The 17,365-nt window shown below is 41.2% G+C and overlaps 1 protein-coding gene and 1 long non-coding RNA gene across 2 annotated transcripts; both read left to right on the top strand.

The window, feature by feature from the left end:
- Positions 1-420: 420 nt before the first annotated feature.
- LOC136443531 (uncharacterized) lies at positions 421-1,390 on the top strand. Its single transcript, XR_010757165.1, has 3 exons — positions 421-525; positions 651-761; positions 1,286-1,390. It is a non-coding gene; the product is annotated as an uncharacterized lncRNA (long non-coding RNA).
- A 4,712-nt stretch (positions 1,391-6,102) lies between these two features.
- LOC136443437 (galactose-3-O-sulfotransferase 2-like) lies at positions 6,103-9,213 on the top strand. The gene is made up of 4 exons (XM_066440671.1): positions 6,103-6,273; positions 6,781-6,928; positions 7,372-7,529; positions 8,052-9,213. Exons 1-4 carry the CDS (start codon positions 6,222-6,224, stop codon positions 8,996-8,998), a joined length of 1,305 nt encoding a protein of 434 aa, XP_066296768.1. The 5' UTR covers positions 6,103-6,221; the 3' UTR covers positions 8,999-9,213.
- Positions 9,214-17,365: the final 8,152 nt, after the last annotated feature.

Genomic DNA, 17,365 nt, shown 5'->3' with positions numbered 1-17,365 from the left:
CCCTGTCAACATGGACGCTGTGTGAACCAAGATGGCGGATACAAATGTACCTGCTCACCTGGATGGACTGGGCAGAACTGTCAGCAGGGTGAGTGTAAGCTATTTGTGTAGTCCTTCACTAGCAGTAGGAATAGAAGAGAGAGCAATGCATGCATGACTAGGTACACAACTCCTTTCCTTTTTCAATCAGACATAGATGAGTGTACCAGAAAACCCTGTCAACATGAACGCTGTGTGAACAAAGATGGTGGAAACAAATGTACCTGCTCACCCGGATGGACTGGACGGAACTGTAGCCAAGGTGTGTCTGAGCTTGTTTCGTGTAATCCTTCATTATCAGTAGGAATAGAGGAGACAGAATCACCAAATGTATGCATGACTATAGGTGCAAAACACCTTTCTTTCATCACACAGACATAGATGAGTGTACTGGAAAACCCTGTCAACATGGACGCTGTGTGAACAAAGATGGTGGATACAAATGTGCCTGCTCACCTGGATGGACTGGGTATAAATGTAACCAAAGTGAGTCAAAAGTTCTTCCTCTCTTTTTCTCTCAAGTCAATTATTTCTTGTCCATGTGAGTTGGGACTTGAGGCATAGCATTTAAGAATACAACTGACCTGACACCCTTCTTTTCCCCCGTTAAGGCATGGATGAGTGTGTAAGGAACCCCTGCCAGCATGGGACCTGTGCGACCCAAAATGGTGGATACAAATGTACCTGCTCACCTGGATGGATTGGACAGAACTGTCATCATGGTGAGTTTTACTCTAAGCTTCTTTTGTTTAGTCACTAGAAGTAAGAGAGAGCTAACCACCAATGCATGACTAGGTGCATAACTTCTGTCAGCATGGACGCTGTGTGAACCAAGATGGTGGACACAGATGTACCTGCTTACCCGGATGGACTGGACAGAACTGTGACCAAGGTGAGTCGAAGCTTGTTCAATAACTAGAAATGAGAATAGAATAGAAGAGAGATAACCACCATTTACGTTCCAAAACTAACTTCACAGTTAACTTAACTTGATCCACGACTCCTTTCTTTTATTGACACAGATATAGATGAGTGTATAGGGACACCCTGTCAACATGGACGCTGTGTGAACAACGATGGCGGATACAAATGCACCTGCTTACCCGGATGGACTGGACAGAACTGTGACAAAGGTGAGTCGAAGCTTACCTAAAAAATAGACATAGAAGAGAGATAACCATCATTTACGTTCTAGTTAACTTAACTTGATATATCGATACAAGACTCCTTTCTTTTATTAACACAGACATAGATGAGTGTACCGGGACACCCTGTGAACGTGGACGCTGCGAGAACCAAGATGGCGGATACGAATGTATCTGCTGGCCCGGATGGACAGGAGTAAAATGTCAGCAAGGTAAGGTCCTTGTGCGTTATACTAATGTACGAATACGGTATATCTTATTTCTCTATTTTCAATGAAGTCATCTTTCTTATCCGTTTAGTGTCAAACTTGGTCGCAAAAGAGTTAGAATGCTGGTGATAAAAGTAATTGTAACATCATAGTTGTAATATAAAGATTGATTGATTGGGCACAATATAAGTTTTCTTCATCGCACAGACATAGATGAGTGTACCGAGAAACCCTGTCAACATGGACGCTGTTTGAACGAAGATGGCGGATACAAATGTACCTGCTCACTTGGATGGACTGGGCAGAACTGTAGCCAAGGTGAGTCTAAGCTTGTTTTGTGTAGTCACTAATCATGTAACAGGATATGACCACCATTTACAGTTTAAAACTGAGATCACAATCAACATGACAGGATACAAGACTCCTTTCCTTCATCACACAGACATAAATGAGTGTGCTACCAAAAAACCCTGTCAACATGGACGCTGTGTGAACCAAGATGGCGGATACAAATGTACCTGCTCACCTGGATGGACTGGACATGTACAGAACTGTCAGCAAGGTTAATTCTTGTTGCATTGTAACTTAGATACAGTACATAGATAAAATAATTTGTCAGTTGTCTCTTTCATCTCTTTTCTTCCATTTTAACCTTATAACGAACTAATTCATTTTTGTCCAAATAATGGATATTGTGGCTGAAAATAAAAGGTGAACAATCATCTTGGTGTTGTGGTATCGGAGTAGGGGAAATGTTGTTGTGCCTTTTGTATTGTTGTTGATTGAATTAATTGGTATTTCAAGAAGTTGCATCAGCTGCATCATTTGGCGTGTTGGTATTAATTATGTTTCTATATGGCAGCTCTGAGTGGGTACGTTACGCGAGGTGACACCAAGTACAAGGTATTTGCCAAGAATAAGACGTACAACGCGGCCGAACAGACCTGTGCGGCAGACGGAGGACGTCTTGCAGTGATTAAGACGAAGGCTGTGTACGACTTTCTTCTTCGTCTAATTCGGGACGCTGATAGAGGAATAAGCTACTGGTTTGGACTCAACGATATGGCAGTAAGTATTGTTGTTATTTGTATGTATGTCCATCGGTTTTCACTAGAAACTTGACCCACATTTCTGACGCGCACTGATCTTCGGGATGTGTGACGTCAGGAGTGGGTAAGAGGTGTTCGGAAGTCGATACCTGCCGCCGCCTCGGTTCAACGTGGATTGACCGAGTCCCCTAACGTAAATTGCCTTTATTCCTCCTTTAGGTTGAAGAAAGTTGGACCTGGTCAGACGGAACACCACTGAGTGACTGCAGCTTCACCAAATGGGCTCCAGGAGAACCCAACAATGAAAATTCCCAGAACTGCGCTCAACTCTGGTCAGAAAAAGACCTTCTTTGGGATGATACCCAATGTCACTTGGAGAATTACTTTGTCTGCCAAATAGGTACTGATTCCACTATCTTATAAACAAATATTATAGAATCAAGGCTCATCTGTGTTGAAGCAAATCATATTGTTAAAGGTAACTTTTACACGCAGCATATTTAAATGTGTCAGCATATTCAAAATTAAGAATTCAGGTTTCAAACATTTTGCACAGTGACTGAACTTGTTGTATCCTTTACTTTTCAGGTCCAAGAGAGGAATGTACCAAAGGTAATGGAAAGTTTTGCCTTTTTGATTTCATGGCAGCTATTGAAGACATATTTTGTGTCAGTTTTTCTAAACCAATCGCGTAGCAGTTATTATGCATGCAAATGTAAAACAGTCAGTAAAAGTGCATCTACGACATTTACTAAAAATCTGCAATACAAAAATTACTCAAGCAACTGGATGGACAATTTCTGCAACAAATACAAATTATCCTAATGAATGTGGTTCTGACAAGGTTCTAGCCCTACACTCTCTCCAAGATCAGCATTACTAACTACGGAGACACAACCCACGATATCTTAACACTCCATGCAACTCGATAGACCACAATTTCTTTGCTCTTGGTATGTATCACCAGGTTGTCAGAAGTTAGGACACGAGTCAGGTACTGGAGAAATACATTTTAGTCCACATCATCAATTTCTTGTTTCTGTTTTATGTTAACACATCAAACTGCATGTTGTTTCTTACAGCCGGCCCATGCCACAGTGGTTGGACCGAGTATAACAACCAGTGCTACAAGTTGATGACAGACGCAGCTGATTGGACTACGGCAAACACACTGTGTAACACAACGGGTGCAAGCCTCGCTCATATCAAAGACCAGAGAGAGAACGACTTCATAGACGGTCTTATCTCTATTGGTGAGTGATATTCGGTTAGTTAGTGGATCATGAAAAATTCATTGACAATCACATCTTGCGATGTGACAAATTGTTACGTTGTACAAATAGGGAATGCAAATGAGAGTACCTATCGTGAATATCAAAGAATGTTTGTTCTAGATTGCTTTAGATGAGTGATTTATTGAGTATATCGATGTTAACACTGACCTGGCAAACATCCAAAATGAAAAAAAAGATTGCCAATCAACTTTTTACTTTTGCGTGGGAAATAAATGTCTTATTACTCCCATAACCTAATGCATAGTGACCTGTCTGACGGATACCTTTCTCATATTCCTGTAAATGTCTACGTAGGTACTAAAGGGATAATGTATGTTTGGATCGGACTGCGTGCCGATATCCAAAATCAACGTCTGAAGTACACGTGGACGGATGGGTCAGAAGTGTCCTATGCAAACTGGGCTCCAATTGCAGCAAGCGACATATCAACTAGTACTGGCGCATTGACGGCTGGACGTCGATGTGTCGGTGTGTACTCCAAGGTGTGTGAACCTATTTATTCGAACACATGCAGCTCAGTAGAATGGACAGCTTTGTTTCGCTCCTCTTATCGACAGCTCGCTGTCTTAAGCAGCTAGAGTAAAGCACCGATTTAGGGGTCAATGTACTGATTTGTGTGCTAAGATCGATGAACTATACTAAACACAAATCGACTGCTACCTGGCAGTGAGTACATAACCCTCTGTGTGATTACCTTTTTTCAACAGCCAACAACAGACAACTGGCCGTTCAGACGCATACATGTGAAAAGAGGCCAGTGGATGAAAATTCCATGTGAGATGAAGCTTCCCTACATCTGCAAGGGTCCAAATAACAACACCACGCTCATTGAGTAAAAGCGTCCATATCGGAGAAACAAAAACGGACGACGTGTTTGGATCAACGAGAAATGTAGTATGCCCCTATTCAGTCAACAAGTATTGTGTCCAGTAAATGTTCCCAACGATATCGCTAATTGTAAGCACCAAACCAGGACCAAAACTGGTATTTTTGGTAAAAGAAAATATTCTTGCTCAGTTAGGTTGGAGCGAAAAGAAGGTAATTCATTCCAGAAATATGACTACATTCTAAATACGACATAGGAAGATATGATATTGCACACTATGAGGAAGAAAAAGTGACATTTCATTCCATCTTTTTAAACATCTTAGACAAGAAATGGATTACTGTATACATATCCCAAAATCTACTAATGCTAGTCTTGGTGATCTACATTGTAATGGACAGACTCAATTAGGGTCAGATATGGAAAGTTAGAAAATGATAATTTGTGAAGTGACAGAGCTGTTAGCAGAGAGGGCTGAGTGTTGTAATGGAATGATAACATTGATTTTGAGGAAAATAATTTCGTGTACAATGATGTTTGATGTAGAAGTGACTAGAGCTTGTGGGCCAGTTTCTAATACATTAATTTAGAGCAAAAAGAGATGCACTCAAAACTGGGCAAGCTCGTGTTTTTTTTATTATACATAGATTTTTCATTATCTATACATTTTTTCGTATGTTTGATCTGTTTTCTTTAATAGCTTTCTTGAATCAATTTGATGATCGTGCACGTTGGTGGTTTGGTTTGGTTTGAATGTAAAGAAGACCAAGGCTTTTAGAATGACAAATGAATGGGACCAAATATTTGAAAAATCATGTGTAGTGATAAAATCACTGTCAGGCCTGTTTCTTGGCTTAGCTCTTAAAATGACATTAGGGTGTCTTGATTCCATAGTTTCTTATCAACATATGTAGGGGGCATTGTTTTAGTCCCAAATCATTGAAGGTAGGAACAAGCTCTGTGAAAACAGGATTGTATGAGAACAAAAAAATGTAGTGTGGCGTTCAATAAAAGAAGTCGCATATCTGTATGTTACGTATTGAATGTGTTGAAAATGTGGTTAATGCACATGAAATACAGTGGCCATTGAGCAATAAAGAGTTCACCACTGTCATCCTAGTATTTCTGTTTTTATGATTGTGCAAACCTTCCTACGGCTGTTCTGTTGTTCCCACAGCATATCTGACAGTCTGGAATTTTGACATAGGTAACTCATACATGGTTATATTGTTAAATGTATGAGCGGTGACGCCACTCGCCCTGCAGTACCAAATAGAAACGGAAGGAGGCACAATAAAACGTCACGGAAAAGCCCTTGGTCATGAAAATTGAAACTATTTTACACAGATACGAAGAATCCAACTCTGGACTGAAGTTTGTGTCGACTGGTTCCCGGCGATAGAATAGCTTAACTCCGAATTAACAGGTCAGTAGTCTGAATAATTAAAGACTCGTTTTACAGCTCCGTGACGTAATCAGCTCCCGCTCAGTAACTGGAACAACCGGTCGTTCAATACTTACCCTTTGACCCCAACAACAATAGTAGGGATCAGCATCCTCACGCAATATCAGTCTGTATCTGTATATATCCGGTATAACCTCCCTTAGGAGCTTAAACGATGAGCAGTCGATGAGCAAGTATTTTTTTGCACAAAGCTATGGATGACAAACTACTGTCGCTGTTGGTATATTTCAGGCTCAAAAACAAAGGTAAGTTGCGTTACTATTCCGTAGCAACCCCTGCAAGGCTGAAGACCAGGTGCCAACTTCTCAAACGTTGACATGAAACCTTCCATTGTCTGGGTCACTATTGTCTACAAAACTACAGTACAATCGCAATTTGTATTGCGATGTATGCAAACCTATGTACACACAAATCAAATCAGAGTGTTGTTAGTCGCTATAGATTATCATCAATGGTGTCTCACAAGTACCTTGTAGATATGTTTGCGGACATTTACGGAAAAGTGATAAACTAAACTTTTCCATTAGAGTCAACTTCTTGTATATGTAAGTGTGTGTGTCTTTAGTGTGTGCGTGTGCGTGTGTATGTGTGTGTTTGTGTGTGCGTCTCTGTGTGTTTGTGTATGTGTGTATTTGTTCATAAGTCTGTTAGTGTGTGTGTGTCTGCGTGTGCGTTTGTATCTGCATAATGAATGAATGAAAAACAAACGAAACAGAATAACTCCACTGTGTGAACGTAATTTCTCCCCACAGACAGATGTTTTCTGATTGGACTGACGTCAGTGCTATCTCTGATCGTTCTTGTCTTCCTGGCTGCCAACTTTGACCTGAAGGCGCGCCTAGCGGTCAGCACGGAACTGCAGGGCCATGAACATATGAACAGAGAAGACCAATTATACAGGTTTCTAATGATTTGTCCTAGCTTCATGCATGACGCAAAAATTGTGAATTTTGGATAGAATAGAAATTACAAGAAGTTAAAGACATGTTCACAAAATACAACACGCGTATTTCGTCACAAGAAAATTCACACATATTCAAAAGTGAGCCAAGATCATCTGTACTAGATAAGACTTCAGTATCATCCATGTACTAGCCACACTTCGAGCACGTTAAAAAACCCACCACACTTATCGAGAAGAGTACATGTCCTTCCATGTGTGAGTGGATCAAACTTTACTGTATTGTCTTAGGCTGCTTGTACTTACTGTACAAAACTGGTGTGCCTAACGTCGGCTTTAATACCGGCTGTACGACACAAAAAAAGACCTTATCTATATCAAGAGTAGATAGACTTGAATGCAAAACGTTCTGAAAGTAATTCTCTTTTTTTCCAATAAACAGTTCTGACGGACGATGTAGAGCGAGGACAAACTTCGTGTTTGTGAAGGTGCATAAGTGTGGGTCTCACACCACGACGTGTATCTTACAGAGGTTCGGCCACGAGCGGGATCTCACATTCATGTTACCGGCACAGGATGGACCGAATATTGGCTACCCACGTAAGTTCATAGAGAACATTGCTGTACTGTTTCAATGGTATATATGGAGTAGAACCTGCGATATGATATATTTGTCATTGTAGAGTTTAGGGCATTTGACCTAATATCAGAATGATGATTATGCTTATGTTGGTAATATTAATGATAATTACACTATAAGTTACTTGTAAGTAAATTTAGTGACAATATAACAGGCCTAGGGGCAGAAGCTGAAATGTAACTTGATAATTTTGCAAGTGATTTGCAGAATGTTTTACATATTCAGTACCAGATACTTTTTATTACAACGAATATTTCAAGAGACTTACCAGTCACAAAGGTACTAGTTTGGTACTAGTTTGCAATTTTATATCATTTATCTGGTAGTTCAATCAAGAAAGTACATACTGTTGACTTCCAAGAATCGATGTTCTAAAAATTTCAGTTTGTTTTCTAAACGTTGACGCCTGGTCCTTATACTACATAGTATAACTGCCAACGATGTCTGATAGACGCACCGATGATGTATATTTATTTACGTAGGTTTTCCAAAGACCGGTGACTACCTACCATCTCCAAACGGCGTATTCAACGTGATAGCAGACCACATCCGATACAAGAAGGACATCGTGACTAATCTTATGCCTCGAGACACAGCCTACTTCGCCATCTTAAGACATCCCTTGAGTCATCTTAAGTCAGTTTTCAACTGGAAAAAGCTGGCAGGAGCTTTCAGAATAAAAGCTGAGAATCCCGTCGGTAGATTTTTAGATACACCGTGGTACTACAAAAGGGCTTATCCAGGGATAGTCAGGTATACAAGGAACTTAATGGCTTTCGATATGGGTTTAGACACTTCTTATTTCAACCGAAAACACCCCCACATATTAAACGTAAATTTCCCTGAGCAACAGTATGGAAAATTGCCAAGAATGTCCGACGTTGAAAAAGCGAAAAATATCCTTGATCTTGATCCACAAGCGGCAGATATGTTACAACAATACATCACGACGATAGACCGTGACTTCATACTCGTGATGATTCTCGAATATTACGACGAGTCGCTCGTCATGCTCAGGCGATTGATGTGTTGGAGCATCAAGGACATTCTGTACGATCTAGACGTCAGAAACGACAAGCCCTACCCATACAAACACATGGATTTCACAGACGTGCAGAAACGCAACCACCAACGATGGAGCGCGGCGGATTACGCTTTCTACGAACATTTCAACTCTACGCTATGGAAAAAGATTTCCTCAGAAGGGCCTGATTTCTACGAAGAACTCGATTACTTCAAGTTCATAAACAAAGATGTGAACTGGTATTGTAGCATGAAGCTAGAAATCACTTGGACGATACCATCCTCAGCTTGGAATGAGGCTTTCATATTGAACAGGTCATTCTGTGAATGGTTAGTTTTGAAACGCTGGACTTGGGATGGCATACTTAAGGAAAAACACATCCAAAAATGGTGGAATGTAAAGTAAAATGTTGGGCTATATTTTCATTTGTTTCGAAACAGCAACTATTTCTACAGTCGACACATGCATGCACAGTGCTTCAAGGCCATCTACATAGAAACATACAGTGTGGACGTCTTTTATAAATACAAGCTATGGAAAAAGTATTATCGGTTTATTGATAAATTTATAAGGTTATTCCAATGTACTCATTAACTGCAAAGCATTGCACAAACCTTGAACAGATATGTATCTGCTGTCTTTTATATTTTGTGTACGCTTGTGGCACGACATGCATGACCTGTTTATGCCTATCTCTATAACGTTAGATCCTATATTCTCTAACGCCATCTACGTCCCATTACAGACGCACTTTAGAAAATAGCTAGATGTTCTAACTGTTTAGATGAAGACCAATCATCATCATCATATTTCTGAGCTTCATAATCTAAACTGTTTGTGTATTATTTGGGCTACCGAAACCACCATCTAGTGGCACAGTCCATGTTCCTTTTCTCTACTTGACAAACGTTGTTCCGTGGCTTGCTGCACAGGATACAGCCAACGACAGTCATATGAATAACCATAGGTGAACCTCTCATTTCCTGACCTGGCCTATAAAAAGAAAGAAATTAGTCTGAATGACGTGGTTTAAAGCAGAGCTGACGTTGTTTAATTTCCTTCATTGACGACCTTTGTTCATCAAATTTCGGCCCTTCATCGTATGATTAGACAGTTGTAGTGTACAGAATTTGCTTTACCTGCCAATGTTTCGGTAGTCCTGCTACCTTCCTCTAGGTAATAATTACTGGCGCTGTATTTTTCACATTCTCATTATTGCCTCAGGGAAGCAGACATAGCATAACTTCCGAAACGATGTCAGGTCACAGGAAATTTGTTGTGAACAAGAAATTTTCAATATCCCGTCATCTATCAAACTAGTTCATGGATAGACGTCATGTATTGGCAACCGCACAGACCAATTGGTTATAAAACCAATTCACTTATGTAGTAGGTCTTGATATATATATATTGATATGAATGAATTCTGACTTAGATTTGCCTGTGGTTTGTGCTATGGTCAGTAGTCTGGGTTTCTGAGTGGGTTTCTGACTGTTTAATTTCCTTCATTGACGACCGCTGTTCGTATGATTAGACAGTTATTTGTTTCCTGACAATGTTTCGGTAGTTCTGCTACCTTCCTCAGATCAATCAGGACAGGCGCTGTACTTCTCATATCCTCGCGCTCATTTTTGCCCCAGGGAAGCAGACGTAGCAGAAGAACCTCCGAGACGCTGGTAGGTTACAGGAAATTTGTTGTGGACAAGAAAATTTCAATATCCCGTCATCTACTAACCTGATGAAACTAGTTCATGGATAGACGTTATGTATTGGCAACAGCACACACCAATTGGTCATAAAACCAATTCAATTATGTAGTAGATCAATCATATATATTTAGATGAATTTTAAGATTCTGACTAGATTTGCCTGTGGTTAGTGCTTTGGTCAGTCGGGTAACCGGAAACGCGACTTTTTGTTCATCCTAGGCCTTACATCTGCGCATCCGATAAATATTCCCACAGGATCAAGAATGTTGCTTGCTTGGTAGCAAGAACCATTAACTACATTGCATTCGACTCGTGAGAACAAGACTTTGTTAAAAAGATCGGTCAAACATATATCTATGAAAAAGATGAACCTTCGTCGAACATACAAGTGCTAAAAGTAAGAACAGTATCATCCACGTTAACGTTGTATTGAGACCAAAACTCAGTTCAGATGAAAATATAACAATGCTGTACTTGAGGGGTAAAAGTCTGTGTTGTTTATTAATAACTCATTGGTTACCTTCGGTGAGAATCATATCTTTCAGCGCCTTTTTACGTTCGCACAGAAGGTTCTGTTTTGCACAGCGTTCATGTGTGTGTGTGTCTGTCTGTCTGTCTGTGTGTGCGTGTGTGTGTGTGTTAACACGATAACTCGAGCATTGGATTGTTTGCATATTTGGTGGGTAGGTTGGAGACCTCGAAATGATTAGATTTTGGGCCCCCTAGCAACTTGCTATGGTACTGCAGCAGAACCTCTGGTTTTGATATCTCGTGTTCTGAACATGCTATGGTCATGATTTTTAAGGGGTAGATAGCTTTTGAGGGGGGAGAGTAATCCATGTAGGTTTGCCCCCTGGCGTTTTTTTTTTAATCAAAAGATGACGTAAGTCAGAGACGTGATCGCAGGTAATTACCTGAAAACGGAACATACGTGTAACACGTGTGCATTAGATATTCATGTCCGCTGAAGTATATGAGTTTCCTTCCTCGTAACAATCAGTCACGGACAGTATTCCAATGTGCAGTTCTTAGACATGCGCAGAATATTAATACGCTCGTTCTCATTTAAATGTACAAATTGCTGTTGCCAGCCTTTAAGATTTGATATGAGCCAAATCACGGGCACCATCGATGCTTTCTTCATTTCCCACACTATACCTATTATGTTTCATGAAAAATGCACCACAACATTACATATGGGTTTTGACTTAGAAGAAGTTATAGCAATGGGTGGCCTAAAAAGCCCTAAAAAAAGGCTGTCGCCTGAGGAGACATGCAAAATTTAAACAGCAGCCGAGAACGTATCAATTCAGTTCAGAGAATGACCATTTAACTGGTGAATCCAGCTACCCAGGCTCTCCGACAAATCAAGCCAGATCGGTCATGTCACTGTTCTTGTACGCTGTGCAAGGTGGTTTATAATGCCTGTCGCCAGATTCTGTAAGTTGTGTTACCGTTTGAAGTAAGACGTTCCTGACATCAAGATATACCACATATAAGGTGCCAAGCTATCGTTTTTATGACGACTTCGTCTTACTTCGTCATAAAACGACAGTTTGTCACCTTATATGTGGCATATCTTAATGTCAAAAATCAGATTTAAAGAAACTCGCAATAAGGTGTGAAGAAAACTGTCATAGTCAGGCATACTAGATTTAATAGATATCGACAACATGTCGCACTACACCTAGGTGTTATGATACGCAATTTATACATGATTATGATTATAACAGAAACACATTCTGGACTGGAAGTTTTCTTGGTTTAAGTGTAGGCCTACAATTCCATCATGTCCAAATACCATGGTTAAGAACCAAGGTCTGTCTCTTCTCCTTGGCCTTTTTCCTCTGGCTAAGACACCCACGCCCCCCCCCCACCACTAATATTAATGAGAAACATTGCTGACTGGTGGTGCCTCATCATGACACCCACGTGCACGTGACACGTGAACATCTGAAAAAAGGAAAAATATCATAGCCTGACTTTTTTCTGGGTACCTGGCTCAGACAATTAATCATACGGTGACGTATCTTGTATTGACAGGTACTTTTCATTCAATTATGCATCCGAACGTGGAACTCATTGAACCGCGTGCTCAGATGTCACGATGCTGCGAAGCAAGGCACTGGTCGTGTTTTTTCTGCTTTCAAACCATCTAAGTTTGGCGGTGAACGAAACAGCTTTACGTTGTCCAAACAGCTGTTGCATAAACGACGTTGGTTGGGACACAAGTCACGGTCTTCAGTGTCTCTGTCCAGACGAAAACGGAAAGAAATCACCCTGCAGGTGGGTTGGATACGGAGGAACGTACAGCTTTCCCGTGTGTCTCGACAGCATCCCGACTGACTTTGACAAGCAGACTCGATCAATCCTCATCAAGCACCTCCGTTGTTCATCCCTCCTGGAACGGTCTTTTCCAAACATTTCGAGTCTTCACCTCCTCAAGATCCAAACGTCAATCGTTTCCTCAATACAACCGGGGGCTTTTCGAGGTCTACCGATGGTGGCCATGCTTTACCTTGATGACAACCGCATCACAAGTCTAGGTATGTTGAAAGAAATCTACATTTAGAGAAAAAAAGAATGTTCTGCTTCCTACGATATTCCTAACCATGCTACCAATACTCCAAATGTCTTGTTTGGAAATCTCGGGATGTTAGATATGGGATACTATCAGCTTCAATTTAAACATGTTGAATAATTGCCAGTTTCTGAACATTCAAGCTGCACCAGGATTTCAGTTGATAGTATCAATCACATGGTAGATATTGATTATTACATGACATGGTATATTGAATCTTTGGCATTTTTGTTTAATGTAATCCATCACCATAATGATAAGGCTATCAAACTATTTGCCAACAACACCGGTACCAGTTTGACATGCTGGAAAAAAATTGCAACGCAAGGATTGGACTCTTTGAATTTTCGACCAGTCCTCTGGTTTTTCTCATGAAAACTAAAGATCCGATTGCGCAAAACAGGCTTAATAATGCCAACACAAATAAATTTTCATGCCATCATTCTGATGAGTTTTGTTTTCCTCCCTTCTTTTTAGAGCCCGACACTTTCATTGGGCTCGAGAATCTAAATCACTTGTACCTCGAAAAGAATGGCATTTCCACTATATCCCCGTATGCATTCCGTGGGCTACCCCTTCTCGACTCACTACGGTTGTCCCATAACCACCTGAGGTCTGTGCCAGTTGAGGCCCTACTTCAGCCTAAGGCACTGTTGCTTGCAAACCTACACAAGAATCTCATCACCACTATCGACAGCCAATTCGTGCGTCTGAGAGAAAACCAGGGTTTGAGTCTCATGATCGGGTCTAACAGGCTGAAATGTGACAAGAGTCTGGGTTGGTTCATCTGGAATCTACCAACCCTGGACCAGATAAACTTCCCGGAGTACCTGAAGTGTGCATCGCCTCCCGATCTCCATGGAACTCACCTTATCACCATGAGAAAGCATCCCTTGATCTTTGGGGGCGAGGTAAGTCCATGCACTACTGAGCTCAATACCAGAAAGCGTACCAACCAAACCAACACGACAGAGACTACGTTCATTTGCCGTGTAGAGACGTCCACATCGAAGTCTGTTCCCAACATGGGTTCAGCTGGTACCCAAACTGTCACAATGGCCACGTATCTGCACAAAGAAACCATCCCCGCTGAGAGCTACACGGAGATGACATCCACAGACACCATGGCAATTTCTGGACATACAACTGTAGTAGATGTCATCATTCTTCTGGGAAACCATGTCATAAACGAGGATGACAGCATCAGCTATATTTTTGCAATCACCACAGCGGTAGTTGTGCCACTTGTCTTTGTGCTGGCATCAGCAATTGTACTTTTCCTGCACTACCGCTGCCATCGCTCGGGGTTGGTAGGGACGAACGTACCTATTAGAGGGGCCAATGGAGCGTCTGCTTCTTTCGAAACGGAAGGGGGCCAAAATATCGAGCCGTACGCCGTGTTCTACTGTGACGCAGCTGAACTGAAAGCATCTGTTAGCAGCTCGGCCTCGGGAAGCCAACCGATCTCTGTCGGTGACGTGCCACCAGAAAACAGCGTGATTCAGCCATACGCGGTGGCCTACGCGTGTAGTTCAGCAGAAGGAGACAGCGACCAAATTCACGTGTATGCAATGGCCAACGACGAAGACTCCGGGCCAGATCTTTAGCCGCATGCACAAACATACAACATGCAATTAGGTTTAAAGACTGGACAATAACTTACCATGCGCGGTCGTATAAAGCTAGCTAACATCCATTTCCCTACCGTCACTAACTGACGGTTGGCTAACGGACATGAGTTTGCAAGCTAGCTATTCTCGGTTGGATATCACTCCAGACAAGACAATAAAACTACGTAAACATTTGCAACATGAAATCATATACCAAAATGGCACAACTACAAGATGAAACTATGCTCAGTAGTCTCTGTTGTTTCTCAACAAGTTCAAAGAGGTCATAGAACAGCAGACAGCTGACACTGACAGCTGATAGCACGATGGTACATGGTATACGGGCCAGGATCGGGAGAGTTTGTATGTAAGACATATGCGGACTTACAGTGTTTTATGAAGAAAAACCGATGGACAATGAACCGCCTCTCAAGTCGGATCTGGGTCGCCAATATACATTCAGAGATGAAAAAAAATTAGTTGAACCGTCTGTTTCTAGAATGTCACTGACTTTTAACCTATCTAGCAATTGGCACATTCGTGGAATAGATGTGCATTATGTATTCGTGTTCCTAAAAATGGACACTTTCTACTTATTTGTCGTCCTTTCCAGGTCTACAATTGTATAGTAACCTTGAGTGTAGCCACATTTAACCCAAATTCACACGTAGACAGGCGTGCCAAGAAACCGCAGTCAGACAATCACGATATTGACAATACCATAACACAACATCACGCAAAGCGTCATGGTGTCACCTATATTTTGTGCTTGCGACAGATCCTCCCTGTCCTGGCCAATCTAAAGAGGTCAAAGTTATATTGAACATGACAAACTCGATTTCACTGTTAACATGCGAGATATAGAAATAGGAAAGGTTCACCCTGCAGCTGGGTTGGATTTGGAGAAACATACAGATTTCCTGTATGTCTCGACAACCTCCCGACTGACTGATAAAAAGACTCGATCAATCTTCCTCAAGCATCTCCGTTCATCAACCCTCCTAGAACGGTCTTTTCCAAAAATTTTAAGTCTTCACCTCCTAAATACCCATACGTCAAACGTTTCTGCAATGCAGCTTTTAGATGCATGTCTACTTGAGGTGCAAATGAAAAGTTTCAATTTGACGAATGCGTATCTGAACTGAGGTCTAGGTGACTGTGCACATGTATCTACATTGATAACAAATATTGTTCTGTAGTTCTCTTTACACTACCCTCACACTAACGGATTTATGGTAACTTGCAAATCGTCTTTTATTCTCGTTGACTCGAGCTCGTTGTTCATCCCAAAACATGTCTTTGTGAGATGACATGAAGTAGAGATTATAAATAAGATTGGAAGTGATGGCACGTGGTACAATGTTTCCCTGGCTCCATTTGTGCAGGTCTCTGTGATTACATGTTAATGTGTATTGAAACTGCTGCATTTTAAAAGGGAATTGGATCAATTGATCGGCAAACATGCAAAAAAAATATATATATGTAAAATCATCTAGTCGTTTCTTTCTCGTCTACCGTGTCACTTGTATTAACTGTTTCTGTCAGGTGTTATGTATAGCACATAAAGAGGGATAGAAAAGATAGGTCAGACTAGACAGAGATCGAGACTTATCAATTATCATCATGGCAATTACAATTGCATGTGATTGAAACGAGTTGTGATCGGCTTGTTTAGAGTAGATCTACTTAAAAACATGGAAAAAGTCAATCTACCGGAACGTACAGTTAGTGTAGTCTCTTCCGGAATGTTTAAAAAATGTTGAGACAGTCCTTCCGAAAATAATTTCATCAGGTTGGTAGAAAATAGGATATTTGGAGTCTCTTTTTACACAACCAGGAATATCACCTGCTGACGTTTCGGTGTCTGTCAGACACCTTCTTCAGAGCTTCTGACTGGAGTACTGCTTCTCACCGCTATAAGTAGCCGATGTAGGTGGCGCTTTTGCGGCGAGAACGTAATCCACAAACGTGGCTGAGCTTGTATCCCCCCTCGTCTCGGTTCATCACTGGTGATGACTTCCTGTTGAGACAGTGTTGTGAAGCTACGCGTAATCCACTAACGGTAATGTCTCGTTCGTAAATAAACAAAATACTATCGATGCATTTAAGTATCAACTGTCGCTCTTTACTCTTGCTCTTTGACCTTTGTCCTGATGTCGTACAGTCTGTGTACATCATCCAAGTGGATCAACTGGTCAGTCTTACGGCGCCATAACGACTCTTTAACTGTCAAAAATCAAAGCTGCAGATTAATTCCATTTTACCCCGTAAGCTTATACATTCCACGTGAAATAAAAATGATGTACGCCTGCTTAAGGATATGTAAAAATACACTTTGATACTTAATGTCATTCGATGCGTCAACATAAAATTACCCCGTAGGAGCTAACACCCCCACTTCATAAGTAACTTCTGCCCGGACGGATCAAGGTTAGGCAACACGTATTTACAAATTCTGTGACAATATTTAGCCGATGATTTAAGTGAAGAGCGTGAGGAAAGATCATGACGACAGTATTGCAAAGATGGTCTTTAGGTGGGACTTGCGAAATAATGGTCCCTGGAGTAAAGACCTGTATGAAATATTCTTTGATCGAGTCAGAGCAAGAACATGTTTTTCAAAAAAGCTTAAGAGGCGATACGAGACTCATCAAAGATGTACATGTCTTCGCAATTTGAACAAAAGTGGGCTTATGAGCTTTGGCTCATCCAAAAAAATCAAGTCAGTGTGTACACACATCACTCGGACAAATGTAGCCGTCTCGTCGCCCCCAGTAAGCTTAGTAGTGGCTGTGAAGCCGGTTTGCAGCCTTGTATTTACACACGTTTAAAACAAACAATTATCGAAAGCCGAGCGAAGCGCTCACGGCTA

Source organism: Branchiostoma lanceolatum, chromosome 10 (genome assembly GCF_035083965.1).
Source record: "Branchiostoma lanceolatum isolate klBraLanc5 chromosome 10, klBraLanc5.hap2, whole genome shotgun sequence".
Taxonomy (NCBI): Eukaryota; Metazoa; Chordata; class Leptocardii; order Amphioxiformes; family Branchiostomatidae; genus Branchiostoma; species Branchiostoma lanceolatum.
The sequence above is the reverse complement of the archived record's forward strand: the minus strand, read 5'-3'. Positions and strand labels throughout refer to the sequence as shown.

Excerpts from the sequence above, each read along its gene's own strand:
- LOC136443437 (XM_066440671.1), top strand. The coding sequence starts at position 6,222 with ATGGATGACAAACTACTGTCGCTGTTGGTATATTTCAGGCTCAAAAAC. Across the intron at positions 6,929-7,371 it reads AGAGAAGACCAATTATACAG|TTCTGACGGACGATGTAGAG; the intron begins GTTTCTAATGAT and ends TCCAATAAACAG. Across the intron at positions 7,530-8,051 it reads ACCGAATATTGGCTACCCAC|GTTTTCCAAAGACCGGTGAC; the intron begins GTAAGTTCATAG and ends TTATTTACGTAG.